This window comes from Lepisma saccharinum, chromosome 5 (assembly GCF_977018435.1).
Source record: "Lepisma saccharinum chromosome 5, izLepSacc3.1, whole genome shotgun sequence".
Classification (NCBI taxonomy): domain Eukaryota; kingdom Metazoa; phylum Arthropoda; class Insecta; order Zygentoma; family Lepismatidae; genus Lepisma; species Lepisma saccharinum.
Genome location: NC_139233.1, coordinates 4,140,703 through 4,165,260, shown reverse-complemented (window position 1 = coordinate 4,165,260; position 24,558 = coordinate 4,140,703). Strand labels below are relative to the sequence as shown.

The 24,558-nt window shown below is 37.6% G+C and overlaps 1 protein-coding gene across 5 annotated transcripts in view; it reads left to right on the top strand.

The window, feature by feature from the left end:
• Positions 1 to 24,558, top strand: part of LOC145987617 (DNA primase large subunit-like) — a 42,769-nt gene that overhangs the window by 16,633 nt on the left and 1,578 nt on the right. For 2 of the 5 annotated variants that reach the window (XM_083122016.1, XM_083122017.1), the window contains exons 3-5: positions 641 to 927; positions 6,530 to 7,119; positions 19,762 to 20,073. In XM_083122016.1, coding sequence (XP_082978142.1) covers positions 641 to 927; positions 6,530 to 7,119; positions 19,762 to 20,073 — 1,189 coding nt within the window. Of the gene's footprint in view, positions 1 to 640; positions 928 to 6,529; positions 7,120 to 19,761; positions 20,759 to 24,558 lie in introns of those variants that run through there. The other 3 variants (XM_083122014.1, XM_083122015.1, XM_083122018.1) reach the window with 2 other exon arrangements.

Below are 24,558 nucleotides of genomic sequence, written 5' to 3'. Positions count from 1 at the left end.
TAGAGACCCCAAATTTGCTGTATTATTGTTGTTATGATAAGACCTTTCAAACGACATATTCTTTGACCCCCTTGCTATTTCAAAAATGTGAGTCGACCCCAGCCTACCCCCTTGCGGGGGAGGGGGGGGGGGGCTGGGTAGGGAATGGTTTGCCTCAAAACTTTCCCCCCTGAACATCATGGAATATGTGTTTCGCCATTTCTTCCTATTTACAGCCATTCTCACAATACCCAGGGTGGGGTGAGACTTTATGGACACCCTGTATACACATGTAAAGGCTTGTATACTTAATTGCATAGAAAACTGAGAAATAAACTTAAAATTTTACCCCTTTTTATAAGGCAATCCATAAGGTACATATGCAAGCTTGCAACATTTTTGTTAAGTGATTAACCAACTGTGATTTCTTTACTCATCTCTGAATAGCCACACAATTAGAACACATTGTTTATTTTTACACAGTTTTTTTATTATGTTACGTCACAGAATAGGCATGACAAGAGTGAGAAAGGATCATAATTTGAGGGTGATCCACTGCACTTGTACAGTACAGTTGGCACAATATGTCATTGCAAAAAATGGAAATTACACTGTCATTTACATCATGAATTCCTTTCTTAAATTAATTAATTCCTTCTAGGTTACTTTCACTTGCATCAGGTGACCTGGAGCATGCTGTTCTGTCAAGCGAAAAAGTGTTATTTAAACAAAGGCTTGACTTATTGCGGTCCAGCGATATCTGGAGTCACCTAAAAACTCTTCAGAGGCATGTGCTGGAAGCCTTGTCTGAAGGAAGGCACGACAAAGACAGCTGGAAGACTCTCCAAGTTACCCTTGATGTCTGCAAATGGTTCTTCAGAGAGAAAACATGGTGCCATGTATTCCGTGCTGGCCATGGAGAAGATTGCGAAGTAATGCAGATAAGTAGTAAGTGTTTTATTACTGTGAGGGTTTGGATTTTTGTCTGTTTACAGTGCACTGTAAAACATGGTCACTTGTTTCGTGAGTGTCCATCCATCAATTTGATCTATACGACGCACGCTTTTAGAAGCGATATCGGGCGGGCCTACGCAGAGGGTGTGCGTGGCGATCAGCGAATGGCAGGAGTGCAACGTTGTACAGTTAGGAGACTGCGGCGCGGAAGTTAAAAGCCGTGTTCTGTATTTTTCTTGCGTGCAAAAAGTTTTCATAAAACTCTCCACTTTAAGGTTCGTCATAAGATGGGGCAAGACATTTTGAACCTGACTGTCCAAGTCCCATGAATTTCCGTCGCCTACAGCCGGAGTTATCGTTCCTTGAAGAAACAAGGGAAACATCTCCTTTCATTTCCTTCCGCATGTTTTTTTCGTTGCCACCGTGTTGACGCAGCTGAGTTGTTGTGTCTATGGAAAACTGTGGGTGTTAAATTCGTCTCGATATAAACAATGAGCCTTCATTGTTCTGGGCGTTCTCGAACACTGAATGTCTGGGTCAATTTGAGTTCAGCGTTTTCGTAGCAAGGCTGGTATAAAATTATTTGCTTATCGTTCACTCGTGCACCACGATTACGAAGATCAGTTTGTGAAAAGATTAAATACAACCCTTTCGTGCAATAGTGTGTGTTCCGTGTGTTCTTGTGTTCTTTTTATTTTAAATAATATCACTCTCAAAACCTAGCACCAGTAGTACAGGCACCAAGGGTGCAAAATCTAATCATTAACCTCCAGGAGAGTGACTCAAAAATGAGTGAAATCAGTGACACGGAGACCCAGGAAGACGACGAGAGCGGTGATGAATAAATACCTTCAAGCTTCTTTCAGGTATGGGTTTCTCGTAAATGCTACAGTGTTAATGATATTGTAATCCTGTGTAGAAATATTCACTATATCATTTCACTGTACTCATATATACTGTGCATGCATTATCAAAATAATGGACACATTGCGAATCTTCTGTCCTTCTCTTGCGCTAGCAGTTAGTTTGGCAACAGCGCAGTAGCACTGGCTGGGTATTGGCTGAACTCATGTTCCATCTAAAAGCGTACACCGTATAACCACCGTTCATCATCATCCTCGGGACCAGTCAAAAGTAAGCAAAAAGTGATTGGAAATAAGAAAACGAAAATAGAATACAAAAAAATCCAAGTCAAAAAATGTGTGACTGAGTAAGAAAAAGCAGTAACAAATTTATGTTTGATACCTATTTTGGTGCTTATTTTACAGTTTTAGTACCTACAGATACATATTGTTGTTTTTATGTTATGGGTGTAGTAAAATAGTTAGCATTCTCATCTTGGGCATGAGTGGTTCCTGACTTGATCCCCAATGTAAATCCCAAGATTTCAGTATTGACCAAGCATCGTGAGAACAATAGGGAAAGCGAACTCCGTGGTGTAGTGGTTAGCACAGCATGCTACATTTCGGGGGTCCCAGGTTTGAAGCCTGGGCATGGGTGTTCTTTGTGAGTGTCCTTTCATCACTCATCCTCATCTTCACGATTAGCCAATTGTGACAGAAAAGCAAAGTAAAATAAACCAAATCAATCAATCAACATTTAAGAAGTAACTTGAAAAGTAGAGCCTCCTCGATGGCATTGTTGCCTTGTAATCAAGGGGTCCCTGGTTCGATGCCCAGTGAGATTAGAATCTCACTTTAAACTGTAGGTCCAGTCCAGATTAATCTTTCTGTGCATAAAGTGAACTTAAAACCCAAACTAAAAACTTGAAAAGAAAAAGTAGTGGACTCCAGTCTAGACATCCAGAACATCAGCTGTCTGGTCTCAGTGCATTGGCCACACATCACAACATTGTGATGTAATTTGACAAACCACTTGATAGACCTTGGGCCTGAAACATGTGGAGTTTAGTTTAGGTATTGCCTTGTCAATGTATCATTTACATGTGTGTTGCATTTGTGGTAGAGTTAAAGAAAAGAGTAAATTTTTCTCAGTATTCCACTAAAAATCTAAAAGAACTAAACTCCGTGGTGCAACAGCCGTCAAAGGGCCAGTGCCTGCCAGAGCGGCTTTTCATTGGGTGAAGTGTGGTCAGCGCATGGGATCCCATCACCACTATTTTTCTGGATTTCGTGAACCACTTGGCTACGCGGGAGCCCCTCAGTATTCCACTCCAATTATAAAGCCAGTCTCATGCGCTAGTTAAGTAGGTCCTCACTTCTCGACCCATCTTCAGTTCACGAAGGTAGCAAAAGGGGTCTCACGCGATCCTTAAAATTTCATGTTTAAAAATGGCGACTGCACAAACACAGTATACCACTTCACAAGTTTAGATGCTAATAACTGCTGAAGATAAGGGAAAATAATGTTTTCTATTAAAAGAATAAGAGAATAACATTGGCACTGTTGAAAAATGGAGCACATGTAACAGGGTTTCTATGCATCCTGGAAAACCTGGATCACCTGGAATTTGAAAATATTCCTTCCAGGCATGGAAATGTTATGAAATTTCACATTTTTCCAAGCTGTACCTGGAATTTTGGAGATTGTCCTGGAAATTCCTTTGCCCCGTTTTATTTGTATGAATTACAATAAGTTTTCATTTAAAACAGGCCAGTGTCATGACAGTGGTTTATTTACTTATGTCATGTTGCTGTGTACGGTATTCATAGTTTTGTGATAAGTTTTATTTTTGTGATTGAAGTATAATGCCCCGCATTTTTGTATTATTTTGTATCGCTCAGAGGTAGAAAATATGATGATAATAATAATGGTTTAAAAAAAAAGGGTTTGCTATCCTAAATATTCAGTTTTCTAAGGATATTATTCTTGTTTATTTGTAATACAAGATGGTAATTTTTTATAAACTTATATATACTTGTGTTTATTTTTCTACCTTTGTATTTTTTCTGTATTGTAAAAATTAAATAACCTTCATTATACTAAGAAATGAAAGGTGTGGAAAGGAGCAGGTGTAGGAGCCTGCATTAAAAAAATGTAGAACTTTTTTTATTTTAATAATAGAAAATATGTAATGATGTGTATTTTGCCATGCTTACTTTCTACACTTGTCCTGGAGCAATTGTAGAAAATCCTTGAAAAGTCCTGGAAAAAATTGCATGATTTTGTGTAGGAACCCTGTGTAACCTGTAGCAGTGAATGTGAGTAACATATGTTATTTCAAGTTGATATACCACTTTATGGACACACTATCATCTTCTAATGAAACCCTTCTCGTACGGTTTTAAAATATATTCCCCAATACAAACTAGTCAAATAAATTACATAAACTTCACAACATTCAAAGTGCAAAAATTATGTTGTTTACTTTAAGTTACCATAGTATATTTATATTTCATTGACACTTCCTTGCTCCTAAAATACTTCTAGTGAAATTTACTTTCAAGTCCATGAAGAACTAATTACAATTCATAATTTATATATCATTACAACACTAGTAGATTTATTTACTGCGGTGCTACACACAGCACAGTCTATTTGTTACAGCCAACATACGAGAGAGTACATACGAGGTGTACACCAAAAGTGCGTGCCGTTTCGTTCTAATTTTCAAGAAAAATGAAATACAATGAAATAACCTGTGTTTATTTTTCAACAAACTCTCCCTCTTTATTGATACATAGTTGCCATCGCTCAGTCCATTTTGTGTAGCATGTGGCATAGTCATATTTGGAGGTATGTTTTAGATACTGGAAAACAGCACTTCCTAGGGATGATCTATTGGCAAAATGGCGTCCACGAAGAGAATTCTTGAGGTTTGGGAACAACCAGAAGTCACTCGAGGCTAAATCTGGTGAGTATGGCGGATGTGTCAGAAGTTCAATACCTTGGTCAGCCAAGAATGAGGTCACAACATTAGCACGATGTTGCGGTGCATTGCCCATGAAATTGCCATTAGCCATTTGTGGTCGTTTCATAGTCAATTTCGGCAAAAATTCTGTAGCCAAAAGTTTACGAAAATACTCGCCCGTAATTGTATGACCTTTGGGAACTGGATGAGACAATATCACTCCCTGGGAATCCCAGAAGATTGCGTATAGCACTTTGTCATTTGATGCAACCTGACAAAATTTTTTCGGGGGTGGTGAATCCGTGTGTTTCCACTGCATCGACTGTCTTTTTGTTTCTGGATTGAATAATGGAATTTGTGTTTCATCCATTGTCACAATACTGTCCAAAAATGGTGTCCCTTCCTTCTGAATCGTGTCAAATTTGCAACACTGGATCGAACGCGAGCATCTTTTTGATCGTCACTAAGCAATCGTGGAACCCAGGGAGAGGAAACTTTCTTTAGGCACAAATCTTTGGTGATTATTCGTTCTACTGTTCCCATTGTTAGCCCCAGGGTATCAAAAATCTCCTGCATGGTGACACGCCTATCTTCCATGATAAAATGTTCAACACGGTCAATGTTAGCATCAGTTGATGCTGTTTTCGGACGTCCAGACCTCTGCTCGTCTTTCACACTCATTCGTCCATTTTGAACTCACGCACCCACTTCCTAACAGTGTTTTCTGCCATAGCACTATCACCACACACGGCCTCCAGTTGGCGATGAATATCGGCTGCACAACGTCCAGCTGCGGTAAGGAATTTCACAATAACCCGTTGCTCTTCAAGTGGAAATTCCATTTCCCCAGGCAGTATCAGAAACACGTCTTACTCCTTCAGGCACTGTCACTCAACTACTGCCACCTAGCACACAAAACTGACACTGCTTGAAGACGAAGGATGGAAGTCTCCGATGCCATAGTTATTTCCCTGAAAAGAGAAGAAATGTTGACTTCAGAACAAAACAGCACGTACTTTTGGTGTGCACCATGTACATACGTACAGAGTATATGTATGTTCAGTGTTTACTTCAAAATAGTATTTGTGTCGGTTGTGAAAGTAAAATAACAGTAGCACAGTAGGAAATTTAGACATACGAACTATTTATTTAAAACAATAATAGCCAGCCCCCATGGCAGAGTGGTTAACATATCATGCTACGATGCCAGGGGTCCCAGGTTCGAATCCTGGCCTGGGCATGGATGTTTGTCAGTGTCCATTCATCATATCATCACTCATGCCCAACTTCGCTAATTAGCCAAAAGTGGCACATAAGCAAAGTAAAATGAAGCAAATCAATCAAAACAAGTCTTCATGCAACAAATAAAATGTTCTCCTCAATCATTGTATTGGTCGAATGTTTTTCTTCTTTAAACTGCCTTGAATAAACAGTCGAACATCTATTGCCTTTCTTCTTCTTCTGTTTCCTACTGCAGTTGGCCAGTGTGCTCCTCAATTCTGATCGGTAGTTCTATGGTATTAACAATGGATTTAAAGATTGTTTCTAATTCTGTTGGGAACTCAATAAGAGAAATATCTCACACCATCGTTAAGTAAGGAAGCTATAAGTCGATCGCGAAGTGAAGACATACCCAACTGCCGTGTGAGACTGGCTTAAGCATCAATTTACCATATTCAAGAATTGCCATGCAATATTAAAATATCTGTTATGTAATCACTATGTTTTCACACAGTTTACTAATGTTATATTATACCTACAACACTTTTTATATTATAATTTCAGTTCCGTTTAGAATGTGCTTACCTCTTGTGTCTACACGGATGGTTCATTTACACTCTGGCTTCGCAGTTATACCTTGTGGGAAATGGAAAGTCATCCTTGAGTTATTATTCGAATACCACTTGAAATCTGGGATGAAAACGATGCAATGTGCACCTTGCTTCAGGGAGGCATTGAGTGATCCACGCCTTCGTGAACTGTCTTCCAAATTACAAACGAAAATGAATCAGCATTACATCAGCGACAAGAAGTTACGTGAATCAAAAGGTGAAATCAAGTCGTGTGAAATCGATGAACATGGAAAATATTTCCCTTTGTGCATGTTACATCTGCTCAGAACTCTTCGTGCCAGGCATCGGCTTACCCACGAGTCCCGGTTCCATCTCAGTCTTTTCCTCAAGGACATAGGAATGCCGGCGAGGGAAGCAATTCAGTTCTGGAGGAAAGAATATTCCAAACCACATAAAGCTTGCGGAACTTGCACACACTCATGGCAGAAGGATTCAAAGAAATATGAGTACAGCATTAGGCACATGTATGGTATGGAAGGTTCCAGAAGGAGCTACACAATGCCTTCTTGCCGTTATATTCAGGTACAGTACAAACTATTTTCGCACTAATGTTTTTCCTTGCATATACAGTCAGTAGAAAATTGTGATTGTTAAGTTCTTAATAAGTTCAATAAGTTCTTATTGAAAATCTTGCTGAAATTTGTACACCTTACATTCATTCCTGGAAAATTATCTTGCATCCTCTCAATTTTTACCATTACCTGGCTACTTTGCCAAAGAGGTATGTAAATTATTGGAATTTATGGTGTGTTTCAATTATTCCATAACAACGGCAATTTTCTCCTGGCTACATTGCCTTGAATAACGTAGTGTGGAAAACGACCCAAGAAACTGGTTCCCCAGACGGATGAGAAACCTAGATGGCAGTGCGATCAATGTCTGTGCTAATTTTCTTATGAAAGTAATGTGGCTTTGTTAGTTTTTGGAATATATTATGTAGATTTGTTTGTCTTGAAAGGCGGTACATAAATTGATGGAAACAGTTATATTTGTGGAGTGATTTGCAGTCACGAAATGACATTAAAATAAAATTAATAAATAAATAGCATGCGTAACGCAAGAAGAAACATCGCAAAGTGATTCCGGACGTCAGGTGGTGGATTGTGTACTAGAGTTTTATTTTTCTATGTTATTAGAATATAAATAGTATCCTGAGAGATATTTCATACCGAGGCGACAAACCACAAGTGTCGTTTGGAAGCGAGCAGTCGGTAATCAATACAGCCTTTCGAACCGTAGGGACACAAGCTCTGAGTGCACCGTTTCCTCAAGCTATCTCTCTTCCTTTCTGCCTTTCTCTTTCTTCTTTTTTTCCTGTCTCTCTCTCTACGAGATTTTACACCAAAGCGACACGCTACAACCAATACGAGGATTTCACACCAAAGCGACATGGGTCCTTTGGTCCAAAGCAACTTTCACACCAAAGCGACACATGTTGCTTGGAAATGAGCCAATCAAGAGCAACATTTCACATCGTAGCGGCATGACGGGAAGCACAGGCCAGCGTTCGGTTGGTGAAATCCTCAAGCCATAAGTGTCGCGTGCCCCTTGTCGCTTTGGTGCGCAATCTCCCTAAAGCAAGACACTCATTGCATTGCGCATGCGCGAACAAGAAACCACGGCAACATGTTGCAAGCTATTGAGGAAATGGCCCAGTTTGAGCGACGCACAAGCGACAAAGCGACACGTGTGACTTATCGTGTCGCCTAGATCTGTTGTTGTAATGTGCGGTTTTTCGTGTCGCCTATCTGTTGTTTGCACAATTAGCAGCGAACGCTTGCCAATAGACTGAAGGCACCATGTCGCTTGTCACTTAGTTGGGAACTCCCCCTGTAGCACGTCGCTTCGGTCTGAGCACCCTTCGTTTAAGGAGCTTTCCGACCGAAGTAAGAAATAGCACACGAATACGCCATATGAACGTGTCGTTTGCTGTTTGGACCCTCATGTGCAATGAATGATATTTTACAGTCTGGAAGTGTGTGTCACTAGTGTGACAGTGTGAACATCTCGTGTTGCCCATTGTTTTGAAAGTTTCCTTACACTCGTGTCGATGGCACTAAGATAGTTTTATGGGGTTTCCCTTGTCGTTTCATGGAATCATCATTATCATCATCGCCGCGATTAGTTTAAAGCGGAAGAGAAGAGACAGTAAATATGCAACATACAAATGCTTCAGTGTGTATATCTTTAAAAGAAATGATGATGATGATGATAATAATAATGAACCTAATTCATACACAAAAATTTAGTTGCCAAGAGCATTCCACGCGTATTTTTTCTCCCGTATTACTAACGAAAGTATGACGATAACAGGACGTGGTCGACTGTCTAGAATGTTCGTTAATATCTTCGCGACCACTGTACCAAATATCATAGCAATTATCACATTCATAGATGTTGCAGCGAAAACTCCATTTACTTCCATTATAAGCAGACGAATACCAAGCACCGGGTTCATCACCAGAGCCTCTAACGGATCATTTTCGAGTGGAACCAGCCAGAGCGTGCAGATCTGTGCCGTTTTCCACAATACGTTATTCAAGGCGCTGTATCCTGGCCCTACAGTGTGCATGGGCCATATCTAGGGTTGAGCCGATAATCTCTTGATTGCCACTGATACTGATACCTTTGCTTGAATTATATATACTCCAGTTATATGCATCAATATACCAAGTATTTTTGCTTTAAATTATTCAAGAATTAATAATAATAATAACCAGACCTCGGATTTTAGGTCTTTAACCTATGTTTTCCTTTGCGGGCAAATGAGAAATAACAAGTTATGTCAGGGTTTCTTTAAAAAGCACACTAAGTGTAAAAAACTGACTTAAGTTATATAGTGTCTAAAATTACCTATTTTAGTTTTCTTGTATGTACGCATTGCTTGCATTGTAGAATTATATTCCTGTAGTTTACGGTTATTAATCACATTAATTATTAATTAATTAATTAAAAAACCACATAAAATTGCCAAAATTACAACAATGTAACATTGACAACATCCATTATATAAGGGATTATTTTTGTTTAAAAAATTGCTAACCATTGTTATAACTGTATCTTTGGTCAAAATGAAAATAAATGTGTGATGAAGGGAGCATGTGTTCTCCTGAAACAACACAGCGAAAAACTGTTTTTTTTATGCTTGTAATAACCGTAAACTACAGGAAAATAATAACCTATTTTGTTTGTTAGAGTCCACTTTAGGTTTATGTGCCTAAATCATACCCTTTTTTAGGTCTTTATATGCATTTTTAGGTTTTACAGGATTTTTGTATCGCACACAGGTATTTATTCTGTTTGGTGTCCAAAAAAATTCAATGACTAACGTGTTTTAAACATACTTTCTGTCGATTTCCCTCCCTCCAAGTCCATGATGATAATTCGAAAGCTCTAAACAAAGCAAAATGTTGCCTGTACAGCCCAAAGTGCAAACTTCTGATCCGTATGGGCCTGCTCACTTTCGCTTCAGTTTGGTGCTTTGTGGCATTAATTCCTTGTGAAGTTACATTTCAGCATTCAAATTTGCACCACCGACCATATTTCTGTTTAAAGATAATTTTCAACACATAAGATGATTCTCACAGACTGGATAACATGAAAAAGATTATTATGTACTTCTATTGTGCAGCAAATTTTACACATGTACAGTAATTCATTCTTCATATCAACAAGGAACTTTTTAATTAATTTGTGTATAATTTTAAAAATGATGTATGCAAATGATAATTAGGTTACAAAATTAATATTTGGTTGTTATACCTATATACCAATTTAAATTTCATAAGGCTCTGTTCCAGTCTTGTTTTTAACGATTGTAGCTAATCAGTATTTTTCCGTTTGAAAGAATTTAAGTTTTTTTGGAATCTCTAATAATAACTTAGGGTGTGAAATCATCCAACCAGTTACGGTGTGACATGTGGTCAGCACGAGGAACCCCAGTCATTATTGTAGGTGTTCTATGACATGGTTACGCTACTCACTGTAGCTTCCCAATTTCATCACGATTGTGGGTGGCCACCAGTCCCAAACGCAGGCCAAAATCTCAGGAAAAGTTGTTACCCTTCCCCCAGCAGACTTGAACCTGCATGCATCCCGTAGCCGGAGCTGAAAATTTGCACCTTAGACAGCATGGCCACAGTGCAGGACATTCAAGTATTACATTAGAATATTAAAATAACAGATTATGTAATGACAGAATCCAGTTTTTCGCACCCGAATTTGCATAATTTCCAGGATAATTTGACCTCACGAAAGTGTCACAGTCGCATTTTTGCAGAACCGTGAAATACCAGAATACCGGAAAAGTATAGGCCATCGTTGGTAAATAAATTCCAAATAATCTTTCCAATACAGATACCACTGGTTATCAGTTGATACCAATACATTGGCATCGATATTAGCTCAGCCCTAGTCACGTCAAAAGTTTTGTACAAAATTAGGTCTCTTTCCGAAAGTAAATTTGTTTTACATACATATACAGACCTTCAAAATAATCTTTATTTTTCTCTGTGACATCACCGCATTTGGGCAAGTCTTGCATACAGATCGGGTGCCTGTATGCCCATGTGCTTGCTTACTTGAGTCACGGTGGAGGCACATTTGTGGTTCGGATCCCACTTTAAACTGTAGATTCAGTCCCAATTAGCCAATCTCTGCATTAAGTTGACTTAAAACAAAAACTCAAACTAGCGTCACCTTATTGGAAACATCATGAATGTGATTAAATGGTTCCGCATGAAGTGATTTCTTCAGTTTTTTGGGAACCAATCCAAATCTGGTGGACCATATCAGGACTGTATGGTGGGTGAGGAATAGTTTCATCCGTAATTTTCCACAATCACGTACTGCACAGGAAACACCGTGCTATCTTGCAAGGTGACAACAGCAGCTGAAAGAATATTGAGTTGTCCAGATGTAATGTAATTTTATTTATATCAGTTTTCTGCCATTGTTGACTAATTATAAGTGACAAGAACCAATTATCATAAGGGATGGGTGAAGAAACAAACACCGACAAGATAATGCTGTATAAGCCATGAAGCAAGGGTCTTGGATCTACATCCCAAGACATCTACTACAACGTTTTTGAAAATACGAGATTAATTACTAGTGATAGAAATAAACAAGAGATATGTATGTTATACATGTAGAATAATATCAGCAAAAATGAATTTAATAATCTTTACTATCCTTGGCTCTACAGTACAAAGAATCTTAAGGAGCACTTTCTGTCATTACTGGTGTAAAATTTACTGATAACCTATATAGAAATTGCAGAGTTTCTATGAAATATTTGATTTGTTCATTCACCTCCTTAATTAATGTATGTAACTAAGCAACTGCAATGATTTTGCTTTTGGAAAAGAATTTCAAGATAGCAGACTTTGCACTAAGTTTATAGAAATATTTGATTGGTAAAGTTATCAGTAGGGCCCGGGGCTCTACATCCTATAAAACTGTAAAATATATATGTAATTATGTCATAAAAATTTAAAATATGTCAGAAATATTCCCAGAATATTCCCAAAAATATGCAAAACAGTACTTTCAAATTTCCCATTATATGGGATGTCAGTATCTTCCAGGAAAAATCAACTAGGATGGGAGTGGGGTATTAAATGAAGTCAGAATTCCTTTAACCGAAGAATTTAATGGGAAAATACTGAAAATATTGCAAGGTTCACTGCAATTATCCTAAGTTTAATTTGCTATAATGTCAGATTTACACCTTTGTGGAACCTAAAGCATAATTGACAGCTCGCTACAGCTCTGGCAAATCTAGGGAATTAATACACAAACACAACTTTTTTAGGCAGATTTTGGCAGATCTCTTCGAATATCATTCCCAGTTTCACACAACTTCCAAAAAAGGTAATGAAATTAGAACAATTGAAACTTGTTTACTTCCTGCCTGGTGATTCTCCTGCAGGCACAACAATGAAAAAAAAAATCATTTTTCCTCAACAATGTTTCATGGCCAAGGTCCATGGAATCAGTTTTCCTCCCTACCTGAGAAGGTCCCACCATAACTGGGCTTTCTAACAACCCCCGCTGCCAAGAATTCTGTGACGTCATCGTGGAAGCACTTGCCTCCCTTTGCCAGTCTTTTTACATGGAAACACATTGGAGGCACGAATGTTTTCAATTAGTATATGGGTATATGTGTATGCAATTGTTGTTGGAGTTTTTATATGATGCAACATCGTATTTAGAGGGAGGGTCCGGGAGGATCAAGCTCCCCAGGAAAAGTTGCCAAGTACGAGGACAAATCGAAAAGTCTTTGGGCCTAATTTTTTTCTAGTTTGTTATAAGTGTTATTTCAAAAGCAAGATATACAAGCGATGCAGTAGGCTTTTCTTGCAACGGTCCTATTGTAACTTCCAATTTCTTCCACGGCACGGCGCTGTTATCAGTTGGCAAAGATGGCCGGAGTGCTCAGGAAGTCCACGCCATATGAGCAGCCTAGTGTTATTTGTTTTTTATGGTGCAAAGGACAAACAGCCACAGATATCCACAGGGACATGGAGCCAGTGTATGGGGACAAGTGTTTATCAGTGCGAAGTGTGCAGTGGTGGTGCAAGGAGTTTGGAAATGGAAGGGAAAGTGTGGAGGACAATGAGCGAATGGACCGACCAAGTTCCTCGCTGACACCAGACAACATCACCAGTGTTGATGAAATGGCGAAAGCTGATCGACATGTTCATCTGAAGTACATTGCCACTGAACTTGGCATTTCCTATGATAGTGTTTACGACATTGTTCATGATTCGTTGGGATACCGCAAGGTGTCGTGTCGGTTGGTTCCTAAGCTTCTTGATGATGAACGTTGTTCGTCGTTGGTTCCGTGATCAGCCGGCCACCTTCTATGCAACGGGCATTGCGAAACTTGTGGTATGGTGGGACAAGTGCCTAAACAGGTGTGGTTATTATGTGGAAAAGTAGCAAAAAGTACGTAGAAGATTGTGTATATCTTGTTTTTCTTTTATGATTTGTAATCTGGCAATAATTAGTTAGGCGCAATGACTTTTTGATTTGCCCTCGTACTAAAATTAAATAACCAAAATACTTTATTGCAGTATGAAGGGTTTAAAGTGAGCCGGAACTCAGTTCCTGTGCGACATAATACACGAAAGTCCACCCTTTGTTACACCTTGTAAACAATAGGTAAAGAGCAAAGCTAATTTGTCTCTTGTCGGTGGGTGGTCCGAAATTTAGAAAAAATATACATTTCAGTCAGTGCAATTCGTTTAAGTTTTAATTGAGAACCTAATTTCCTGAAGTGACAGACGCGATAGATCTTGTGTTTATAAGATGCAATAATAATAATAATAATAATAATAATATAATCACTCCATTTTTCTCTTGCATAATCAAGTCCTCCTCCGTAGCCGAGCGGGTTAAGGCGTTCGCTCATCTTGAGATCGTTCGCTGTGGGACGGCGTAGGTTCGAATCCGGCTCTGGTTGGAATTTATTCGGCCTACGTATAGGGCCGGTGGCAACCTACCATCGTGAGGAAATTGGGAAGCTCCGAGTGAGTGAGCGTAACCCGGTTGAGAAGACCTACAACAATGGCTGGGGGTTCGTCGGGCTGATCACCCGTCACCCCAAAACTGGTCTAAGACCTCCACGCTATAACAGGTGACGGAGGAACAGTGTGGGAGGGAGACCAGCAGTCGGCAGGTAAGCCAAGGCCCTTCAAGGGCTGTAGCGCTGTGGGTTTAATTTAATCAATTATGAATGATGAATTGTTTTATTTTACTTGGCGCTTTTTGCCACTTTTGGCTAATTGTGAAGATGAGAAAAACTTGTGGTAAGATATATATAGATGAGGGACAATCACAAATACAATCACAAATCGTACATATTGACAGCACGCAACACAAGCCCCATAGAGGAATATACTGGCTATGGATTCAGATGCCCCTGAATAATTAGTCCAGTAAGGTTGACAATTTGGGTGTCTGGAGAAGGGGTCACTCCTTACACCCTGCACCTTCATTTATGAACATACCACAATATTTAGAGTAATTTTTATGATAAACATAACACAATAATAAAAACAAGGGAACCTAAAGAGTACCGCAACCTTTCTTCCAGAAAAAATCAATAATGATGATAATAATATAATAAATAAAATGACATTGTTTTAATACATTTATTATTATTATTATTAATAGTAGTAGTAGTAGTAATTCCCATGAGCTGACCCCCGTGGTGGAGTGGTTAGCACATCACGCTACGATGCTAAGGGTCACGGGTTCAATCAGAACGTGGGTGATTGTGAGAGTCAATTCATCATATCATCACTCGTGCCCATCTTCGGAATTAGCCAAAAGTGGCAGAAATCGATCAATCGATATTTTCGTTAATCTATAAATTACTCATTTTACTATTTATTTAATTTTCTAGGTAGAACACCTCTCTCTGATAAAAATAATGGTCTTAAGTAAGTAGGAGGAGGAATGTGTTTTGTTAAATGCATATTCTTACACCATCTCTTTACTGTTCATATAGATAAGGTAAAGTTCCCATTGCACATTTCACCGTGCCATTAACCACACATCTTCGATCTCGTCATTTTAGATGTGTGATCAGCATCACGCTCTGGCCGACTTAGCCCACCCCAAGGGTTGTCCCCAAGAACCCATTTTTTAAAGGCTCGGTGAACCGTAGAGTCGCTTCATGCAGGGACAAGGGTGGAACAACTCCGACCTTAGATCACCTAGTATCGGGAATCGTACTCTGGTCTCGTAGCAGTTAGACACCCTACCGACTAAGTCACCACGGCTCCCTGCCTCTATTCACATAATAATCCATAATTATTACAAGTATTACCTATTCTGGATCTATTTCTTTCTACTTAGTTATTTTATCGCATTTCTGCCACTTTTAGCTAATTGCGACGATGAGTGATAATTGCATAAAATTCATGAAGAACACGCATTCCCAGGCTGGGATTTTGACCCGGAAACTTTGGTGGCGATATCGAAAGTCGACTACTTTATGCGCTCTTGGTATTATAGTAGTATTAGCAGATATTGTAATATCAAGACAGTTTTGCTATTCTTATTACATGTGATACAATTGACCAGCTTCCAAGAACCCTTCCCCAATATATTTCTAGATAAGTGTTCATGCCATGACCCAGAAATGAAGTGAACGACGTAATGAATCAAATATTTTCTTGTAACTATTGAAAAATATTGACACTTCGTCATTGTTTTCAAATGACTTTGTCAAAGCAGAGGGAAAGCTTGCCTCCGCCATGATGTCACAAGTTTACGATCCCCGCCCCCCGCAGAAAAGGGGCTGTTATGGTCAGATCTCTTGATGCAATGTAGGGGAAAGTCTTCACGGACCTTGTGCAGGGCTATCAATTGTCGGCAGGATAAAAAAGGGGAGGTATTATTGTTCTGTACTAGTTGGTAAGAAAAGACGGCAGGGTCATTCCATGTCAATTCATCCAGAATTTTGTGAAAATGTCACCCAGCATCCCCGATTTTGATGAAATTCTTTATACTTATAGAACTCTTAATGCTGATTACAAAAATGACAATTTTTTTTAGATTGGTCAAGGGGTTCAGAAGTTTCGCACTTTTTAAAATCTCCAGGTATACCACTTGCAGCTCCACTTTGAATGACATGCATTACGTTATATGTGATCTTATCTTCTCTCAGGTTTGCTGTAGAAGCTTCAAGTTTATTTTATTTTCTTCAGAATAGTGCAAGCTTTTATTTAAATAACGTTTCAGATGAGTGTACAATAAACATGCATTTTTATGTATAGTTTTATGTATTTTTTAGAAAAATGAGTGACTAACTTCAGCAGCAAATTCTCCCCTTCAATTTTCCCCAATTTTATATGTAGTTAGCTCAGAGTGTGAACTAATGCCTGATGGAAAAATTGGGATGGGTGCTTCAGAGACAAGGTGATAAAAAAATAATTTGCATCAAATGACATTATAAAAGTCAATCTTATTAAAAATGCTTATGCATTTAGCATAAAGCCTGAAGTACAACATGTTTTAAGGTATAATATTCAAAATTTCTGTTCACTATGTGTGAAGATAAGCATAGGCATAATCTGGCGGGGACAAAGGGAAGCATTTGCCCCTTCCAAAATTTATAGATTAATTAAAATTTACAAGTTAATATATATTTTGTGAACCTCCTGGCACTTGAGGAACAAACAAATAAAGAGCAATAATTGTGATTTTTTTAAATGTATTTAGCAAATAATCCTGGACACTGTTTTTATGGGCTGGCCCATGTGGCGGAGTGGTCAGTACATCGTCCTACGACACCAGGGGTCCCGGGTTCGAATCCTGGCCTGGGCATGGATATTTGTGAGTGTCCATTCGTCAATTTCATCACATCATCACTCATCCCCATCTTTGCAAATTAGCCAAAAGTGGCACAAAAAGCGAAGTAAAATAAAGCAAGTCAATCAATCAACAATTTTTATGGGATGCAAAATTTGTGATTCTCTCAACCTAAAGATAGTTCCCAAGTTACGCTCATGAAGATACTATATAATAATACTTAACTTTATTGTACTGTATGCATTGCCAAAATTTCATGTACTATAAATTGTGCCCTTCACATTTTAGTTGGATATTTTGACCATTTGAACACACTAAAGTATTTGACTTATCACTAAATACATATGTTCTCCCTTCCATTTGTGTTGCTAATGCCCACTGAACACAGAATACTTTGTAGCCAATAGTAGGAAATTGATGGACCAAGTGGATGAAAAAGTTTAGTTGCTGCATTTCCTTTTTTTTTTCACGTGGACTTTTGAAGCAATCCCACAAACAAGTTTGAGTCGCACACCCACATGCTACTACTTACTTAACTGTTTAGAGTTGGAATTCGGAAAGCCACTTCTGCACAACTAAAGTAAATAACTGTAAGGTTAACAAGAGTAACAGAGTTACCTTTTGCGTTAGAGGAAGAGCTAAATTTGACAATTCTGTTCCCAACTATAAAGAAAATATATGTACCTTCTCTGGATGCTACGTGATAGGAGTTTCTTGGAATTGCTGGCAAGGAAGCTATGCTTTGTTGCTTGCTAAATTTAGAACATCCACGCCTTACTGTAATTAATTTCTAATTGTGTGTGGAAACTTCAGTGTTTTGGTGGACTGCTTGCGTTCATTTGGAATGTGGTTGTCTAGCTAGAAAAAGTCATTTTTGAGGGAGTGGATTTGTTGAACTTGGAGTGGAGGAGAAAGAAATAGGTGCAAGTGGAATCAATTACACCATATTCAAAATACCGTGATCAGCATACAAATGATTTCTTAATTTAAATCGTTCAATAAAAGCTGACACTGTGTTCCATCATTTATTTGCAGTAATAATGTAAATACATGAAGACATATTATGTACTACAAACATAAGTAAAACATGCAAGTCTTCATGATCATTGATTATGTGTATTTTTTACATAAATCAATGATCATTAAGTGAGTTACTTTCAAAGTACCAGTAACTGTAACTGAGTTACTTTTTAAATGAGTAACTGCAACTCGGTTACTTGTAAAAAGTAACTTACCAAACTCTGTAAATAACCTGTAAGTTCAAAATAGTGCATACTTAATCTTCCTGGTACTGTTGTAGTACTTTGCAATCGCTGACACATTGTACTGTAAGTTGTTGTAATTTCACCCTATGTGATTAATAATAAATGTATGCCTTGAATACTATTTCTACGGAATTGGTAAATCATTGCCGCACTTATTACTTGATACTGTAGAAGTCTATACAAGTCTTTAACTGTTCCAACCACCCCGTCACAAGGAGATTTTCTGTGGTATATGGTAAAAAAGCTCCATTTTGAAAAACTTCAATCAGCACAAATGTGTATTAATAATTCTAACTACATATTACGTATCCCCGTGAAGAGTAGCCAAAAAAGAACTTCCATATTGAGATAAAATGCACAAAAGGAATTTTCTCGTAAATAATTTTCTAAACTTGAGAATGCTAATATTGATGATTATATTTTTTTAAAAAATGAAGATGTAAATTTTAATTAATCTTTAAATTTTGGAGGGGTAAATGCTTCCCTTTGCCACCGCCAGGTTACGCCTATGCTTACCTTCACACATAGTGAACAGAAATTTTGAATATTATACTTTAAAACATTTTGTACTTCAAGTTTGTGCTAAATGCATAAGCATTTTTAATAAGATTAACTTTAACTGTCATTTGATGCAAATTATTTTTTTTATCACTCTCTGAACTGCCCATCCCAATTTTTCCATCAGGCATTAGTACACACTCTGAGCTACCTACATACAAAATTTGGGGGAAATTGAAGGGGGAGCATTGCATGAAATTCACTCTTAAAGTTAGTAATTTATTTTTCTAAAAAAATACAAAAATAAATGGTTATTGATACACTCATCTGAAACCTTATTTAAATAAAAGCTTACACTATTCTGAACAAAAGAAAACAAACTTTAAGTTTCTATGGCAAACCTGAGAAGATACGATCATGTATAACCTAATGCACGTCATTCAAAGTGGAGCTGTAAGTGACGTACATGGAGATTTTAAAAAGCACATAACTTCTGAACCCCTTGACCAATCTAAAAAAAATTATCATTTTTGTAATCAGCATTAAAAGTTCTATGAATATACCGAATTTCATCAAAATCGGGGATGGTGGGTGTCATTTCCACAAAATTCTGGATGATTTGGCATGAAATGTCCCAGCATCCGCTTGCAATTTCTTCATAATTTCCTTATCCTGCCATCTATAATATGAACTATCAGTTGTGTTAAATATACGAAGAATAAATTATAAAATAACAGAATATGTGAAAAACAATTACGAAATTATATAGAAATATGTCTTATTACAAGAAAATTGAAGAAATATGTTGTAAAAATGCGATCGTAAAATATGTCAAAATATGCCTTTAAAAGTTCGTCTATTTCGGCTGATTTTCATCAGATATGTAAAGATCTCACCCCAGTATTTCGATCTGATCCCAAATTAAAAAATTTATTACAACATGAAGTCCCAGATCCTAGTTATCAGTAATTTTGATTATAAACTGTACATCAATATGCCGTAACTGCTGATACTGACAGGATACCAATTGATCTTGCTTATCCATAATAAATATGTTGTCTTTTTTTTCCACTAGAGTAAAAAACTTACTCCTTTGTCAGAAGGTGGGTGTCCGTTTGTCCACTTTGATGAAAGTGGTCTGGTTGGTGCACTGCCCAGAGAACTGTGGAAAAATGAATCTCACGTACAGAAACTACTGGACTTGAAGAGAAGCAATGAAGCTCAAAAGGCATGCCGGTTTTATCTGTCGGTGGTCTCTTCAAATTCTTCGTCCTTCCATGAATCAAAAACTTGCCTTGAAGAAATTGGTTGTGGTGTAGCAAGTGCAAAGGTGGAGTCTTCGGATGTTGGTCATCAACATTCGCGTTTTTGCACAGATGACATAAATGTAAGTAAGCATAATTCAGTGCATATCAGAAGTCCTGTTGATTTTTATATGTTGTTAAAATTGGGAAAGTCATAATGAACTTAGATTGACTGCAATATACATAATTGCTGCTATTTTTATATCACTGACCCTGGTGACCTGAAGCATATACTGGTTGTAATTTATATTTAAAACAGTGTTTGTATATATGGGAAATTATGTAAGATAAGTTTACTTTACAAGTTTTTTTGAGATTGCATTTTGTCTAGATACCTGATGTGAGTGATATTAATTCATTGTGACCAATATGACAAGAAAATGAGTGAGAGAGACGGAAAGATGGGAACAGTAAGTGTGCTTAAAAAAGTGACAGTATACAGTGGATTGCAATGCTACTTTCCTGGAATGTACATTTTCAAGCAAGGGGAAGTCAGTAAATGAATCACAAAATGACCATCAAATTCTGTATGTAAACTCTCCTGTGCAGAAAGTCTCATTGTCCATAGAAACTAACAACAGCATGTTTCTCTTCAGTTGTGTACTCAAGTGCCCCTCAACAATTTCAATACCAAGTCCACGGTCCCACTGACTTGTAAATCCTGGAAAAGTCAGGGAAATTGAATGGTTTGTGTGCTTGCAAGAATTAATGACTAGAAAAACACATTTCACATGTTTCTCCACAAGCATCTACAATGAAGATGTTTACTTTTCTTCATTCATTAATTTGATAAATGATAAACATGTACAGCTGAAGACTTCATGTAGTCATGTTGAAGCATTCTAAACTGGTAGGAAAATTATTTGAAAATACCTGGACAAATCAGGAAATTTGACACTGATTGCCAGTGAGCTGCACATGCACATGAAATTTCTAGCATCTACTACTGAACCTTTTGTTGCGACGTGATGTACTTCCAACTACTGACACTTTTTGCCAATGTTTGAAAAGTTGTAAAAAGTAACTCAGTTACAGTTAGTTTGAAAAGTAACCATATTAACTTTACAGTTATTTTTTCTAGATAAGATAAATGTACAAATTACAAGCGACCTTTTAATTTTAAACTTCAGTTCATAAATCGAAAAGATTTCCAGATAAATCTTCAGTTCTGTGGCACCCGTTCGCACTGAATTGAGGCTTTTGAGTAACATTATTTGTGTCATTCGGCTGATTATTATCATTGGAATCAGACTTGGAAGTTGTGGTTTGAAAATTTTCAAGCTCTGACAAAATATCAGTGCTTTGTTTCACTAAAACTCTGTATCAAAGCATATAACAAATTACAATTTAAATATGGAAAACCAAGACCACTGCAATTCTTACAAATTTGATATGCGGTATATAAATATCCTAGATAGATAATAGATATGTTAATTTAAAAACCTCAGAAAAAAATCCTCCCAACAGAAAATAAAGTAATGTATTGAAATGGTGTGACAACATATATATCTGTGTGCATGCGGGTTCGACATGGTGTGAATGGACTATGATGCATTTTACCCCTGTAATGATTTCATGTGATGAAACAGGTTACTGCAAAGCATAGGGTGGTACAATTTTAGAAATTTTTGGGGACTCTGTTGGTCTTCCTCTGTGTCCTTCATATTTTAGCCTTTTTTTTGGTTGAAAATTTTATAGTTATGTATTTTTTACATTTTAGTACTGTATATATATTTTTACTGTGAAATTGACTGTGCATTTATTGCATGCTGTAAGAGACTGATTAAACAATTGTTTTCAACAAATTGTTTTTATTCATTAATTTAGCAATGTTCAGTGTGCTAGTATGAGGGCTGTCCAAAAACAAACCTTTTTTTTTATCAAAATTGTATTATTTACTTGTTTTACATTTTAATTAGATTTGTTCCCTTTAAAGTAGTTCCCTTCAATGTTAATGCACTGATCCCAGTGTTTCTTTCACTGTTTGAATAGCCTGCAGGGAAGTTTATTTAATCTCTTGGAATCAGCATCCTTTCACGGTGGATTTTATCCCCAGAAACAGAAAGAAATCCACATTTGAAAAATCAGGAGAGTAGAGGAGCTGGGGTACAACAGTTGTTATGCTTTGCCCAAAAAACTCTTGGAGCATTGTCATATAGCAGGATCCATATTTTGTTTAGCCATACTCCACACTAGGGATGGCCAGATCCGGATCCTGGTGGATCCGGTTGGTTCCGGATCCGGAATTTTCAGATCCGGATCCGGATCCGTCTTGCCATCCCACATGCGCTTCTTTGGAAAGTAAGAATGTGTTTATAACATATTGTTACCTGCTAATATACATATATATATAATATACATACATACACATAACAGTTGGGCTGAAAAGTTCGTAGGCTAACATAGTAAAAAATATTTTTTTGACAAAATTCGATTTTATTATTCAATATAGTTGCCTTTGAGGACGATACAACGATTATAGTGGTCATACAATTTTTCGATGCCATTTTTATAGTACGATTTCTCTTTAGCCTCAAAATAGGCCTGAGTTTCGGCGATTACCTCTTCATCAGTGCTAAATTTCTTTCCAGTGAGCATTCTTTTAAGGTCTGCAAACAGGAAAAAGTCACTGGGGGCCAGATCTGGAGAATATGGTGGATGGGGAAGCAATTCGTAGTCTAATTCATATAATTTTGCCATCGTTTTCATTGATTTGTGACACGGTGCATTGTCTTGATCACTTTTTTCTTCTTCAAATGGGGCCGTTTTTTCGTGATTTCATCCTTTAAACGCTCCAACAACGCTACGTAATAATCTCAGCTATCTCGATCAACTTCACTTTACGATCATTTAAAATTATTTTGTGGACTTTTTTGATGTTTTCGTCGGTAACAGCCTCTTTGGGGCGTCCACTGCGTGCATCGTCTTCGATGCTCATTTCGCCTCGTTTAAATTTAGCAAACCACTTCTCAACGGTTGATTTTCCTGGTGCAGAGTCCGAATAATGTTTATCAAGCCAAGCCTTGGCTTCAACAGTATTTTTTTTTTGCCAAAAAGCAATGCTTTATTAACACACGAAATTCTTTTTTATCCATTTTTTCACAATAACAAAAGCTGCTTCACTCACAATGCTATATCTCACGAACTAATTATCCGGCAGCTGTGAAATTTATACACGTATCTTTAGAAGGTTAGTACTAAGTAAAAATCACATGGATTTAATTCTAGTAACGCCATCAGCCCAACTGTTATATATATAGTGTGTGTGCACGCGTGCGCGATTTGTAATTAATTAATACACTTACAAGGGAGGTCAAAGTCTCTCCCTGTGATTTCCGTGAAACTTGGCAGGTGTATAGAGGCCCCCCTCAAATGTCAAGATGAGGAGAAATTGAAGTGGCGATCTGACCCCGAAACCACGTAAATATGGCATAGGAAGAAACGGGGGGTATAGGACCTCTCTATACACCTGCCAAATTTCATATATATCGGAGGGGGACACAGGGGTCTGATGATCCCCACGTCAATTTGTCATCATCTTGACATTTGAGGCGGGTTTTACCCCCTAAAACAGTTTTTTTGCCGAAACAAAAAAACAACAACATGCATTTCTTTTTTTGGGCCCCTCTATACACCTGCGAAGTTTCATGAGGGGATTTTGCCCCATAAAACAGTTTTTAGCTGAAACAAAAAAACATGTATTTCTTCCTTTGGGCCCCTCTATAGACCTGCCACGTTTTATGGAAATCGGAGGGGAACACAGGGGTCAGATCCCCACTTCAAAATCGGAGGGTGACACAGGGGTCAAATGCCCACTTAAATTTGTCCTCATCTTGTCATTTGAGGGGGTTTTGACCCCTAAAACAGTTTTTTAGCCGAAACAAAAAAACACGTATTTCTTCCTTTGGGCCCGTTTATACACACACCTGCCAAGTTTCATGGAAATCTGAGGGGGACACAGGGGTCAGATCCCCACTTCAATTTGTTCTCATCTTGACATTAGAGTGGGTTTTGCTCCGTAAAAACGTTTTTTAGCTGAAACATAAAAACACGTATTTCTTCCATTGGGCCCCACTATACACCTGCAAAGTTTCATGGAAATTGGAGGGGGACACTTTGATAACCTCCCTTGTTAGTCTTACACTTTGTAATTATGTAACACTGCATATATTATAATGTTTTATTTTAATTTTTAAAACTGTAACTGTAGAACAATTGTATAATTTTTGTATAACATTTCTATCTTGTTATATGTGTTAAAGGTTTAATCCTGGAATGGAATGTCTCACATTTATGTGTGTGTTTTCATTTCCAATACATTCGAATGAATACATATTCGTTTCAAGGGCATATACAAAATACCTCTGACATTTTATGTTAAACAAGTAAGATTATTTTTGTGCACGAGTGTGTTAGCCGATGCGTAGCAAAGTATTTTAGGAACAACACTTGAAAAAATTCTTGTAGGACTAACTAATGAAAATTTCTTTGTAATCGAAGATCATAATACCTTTTAAGGTCTGGTAATACATATTATAATGAGATTGAGATACGAAACTCGCGGATCC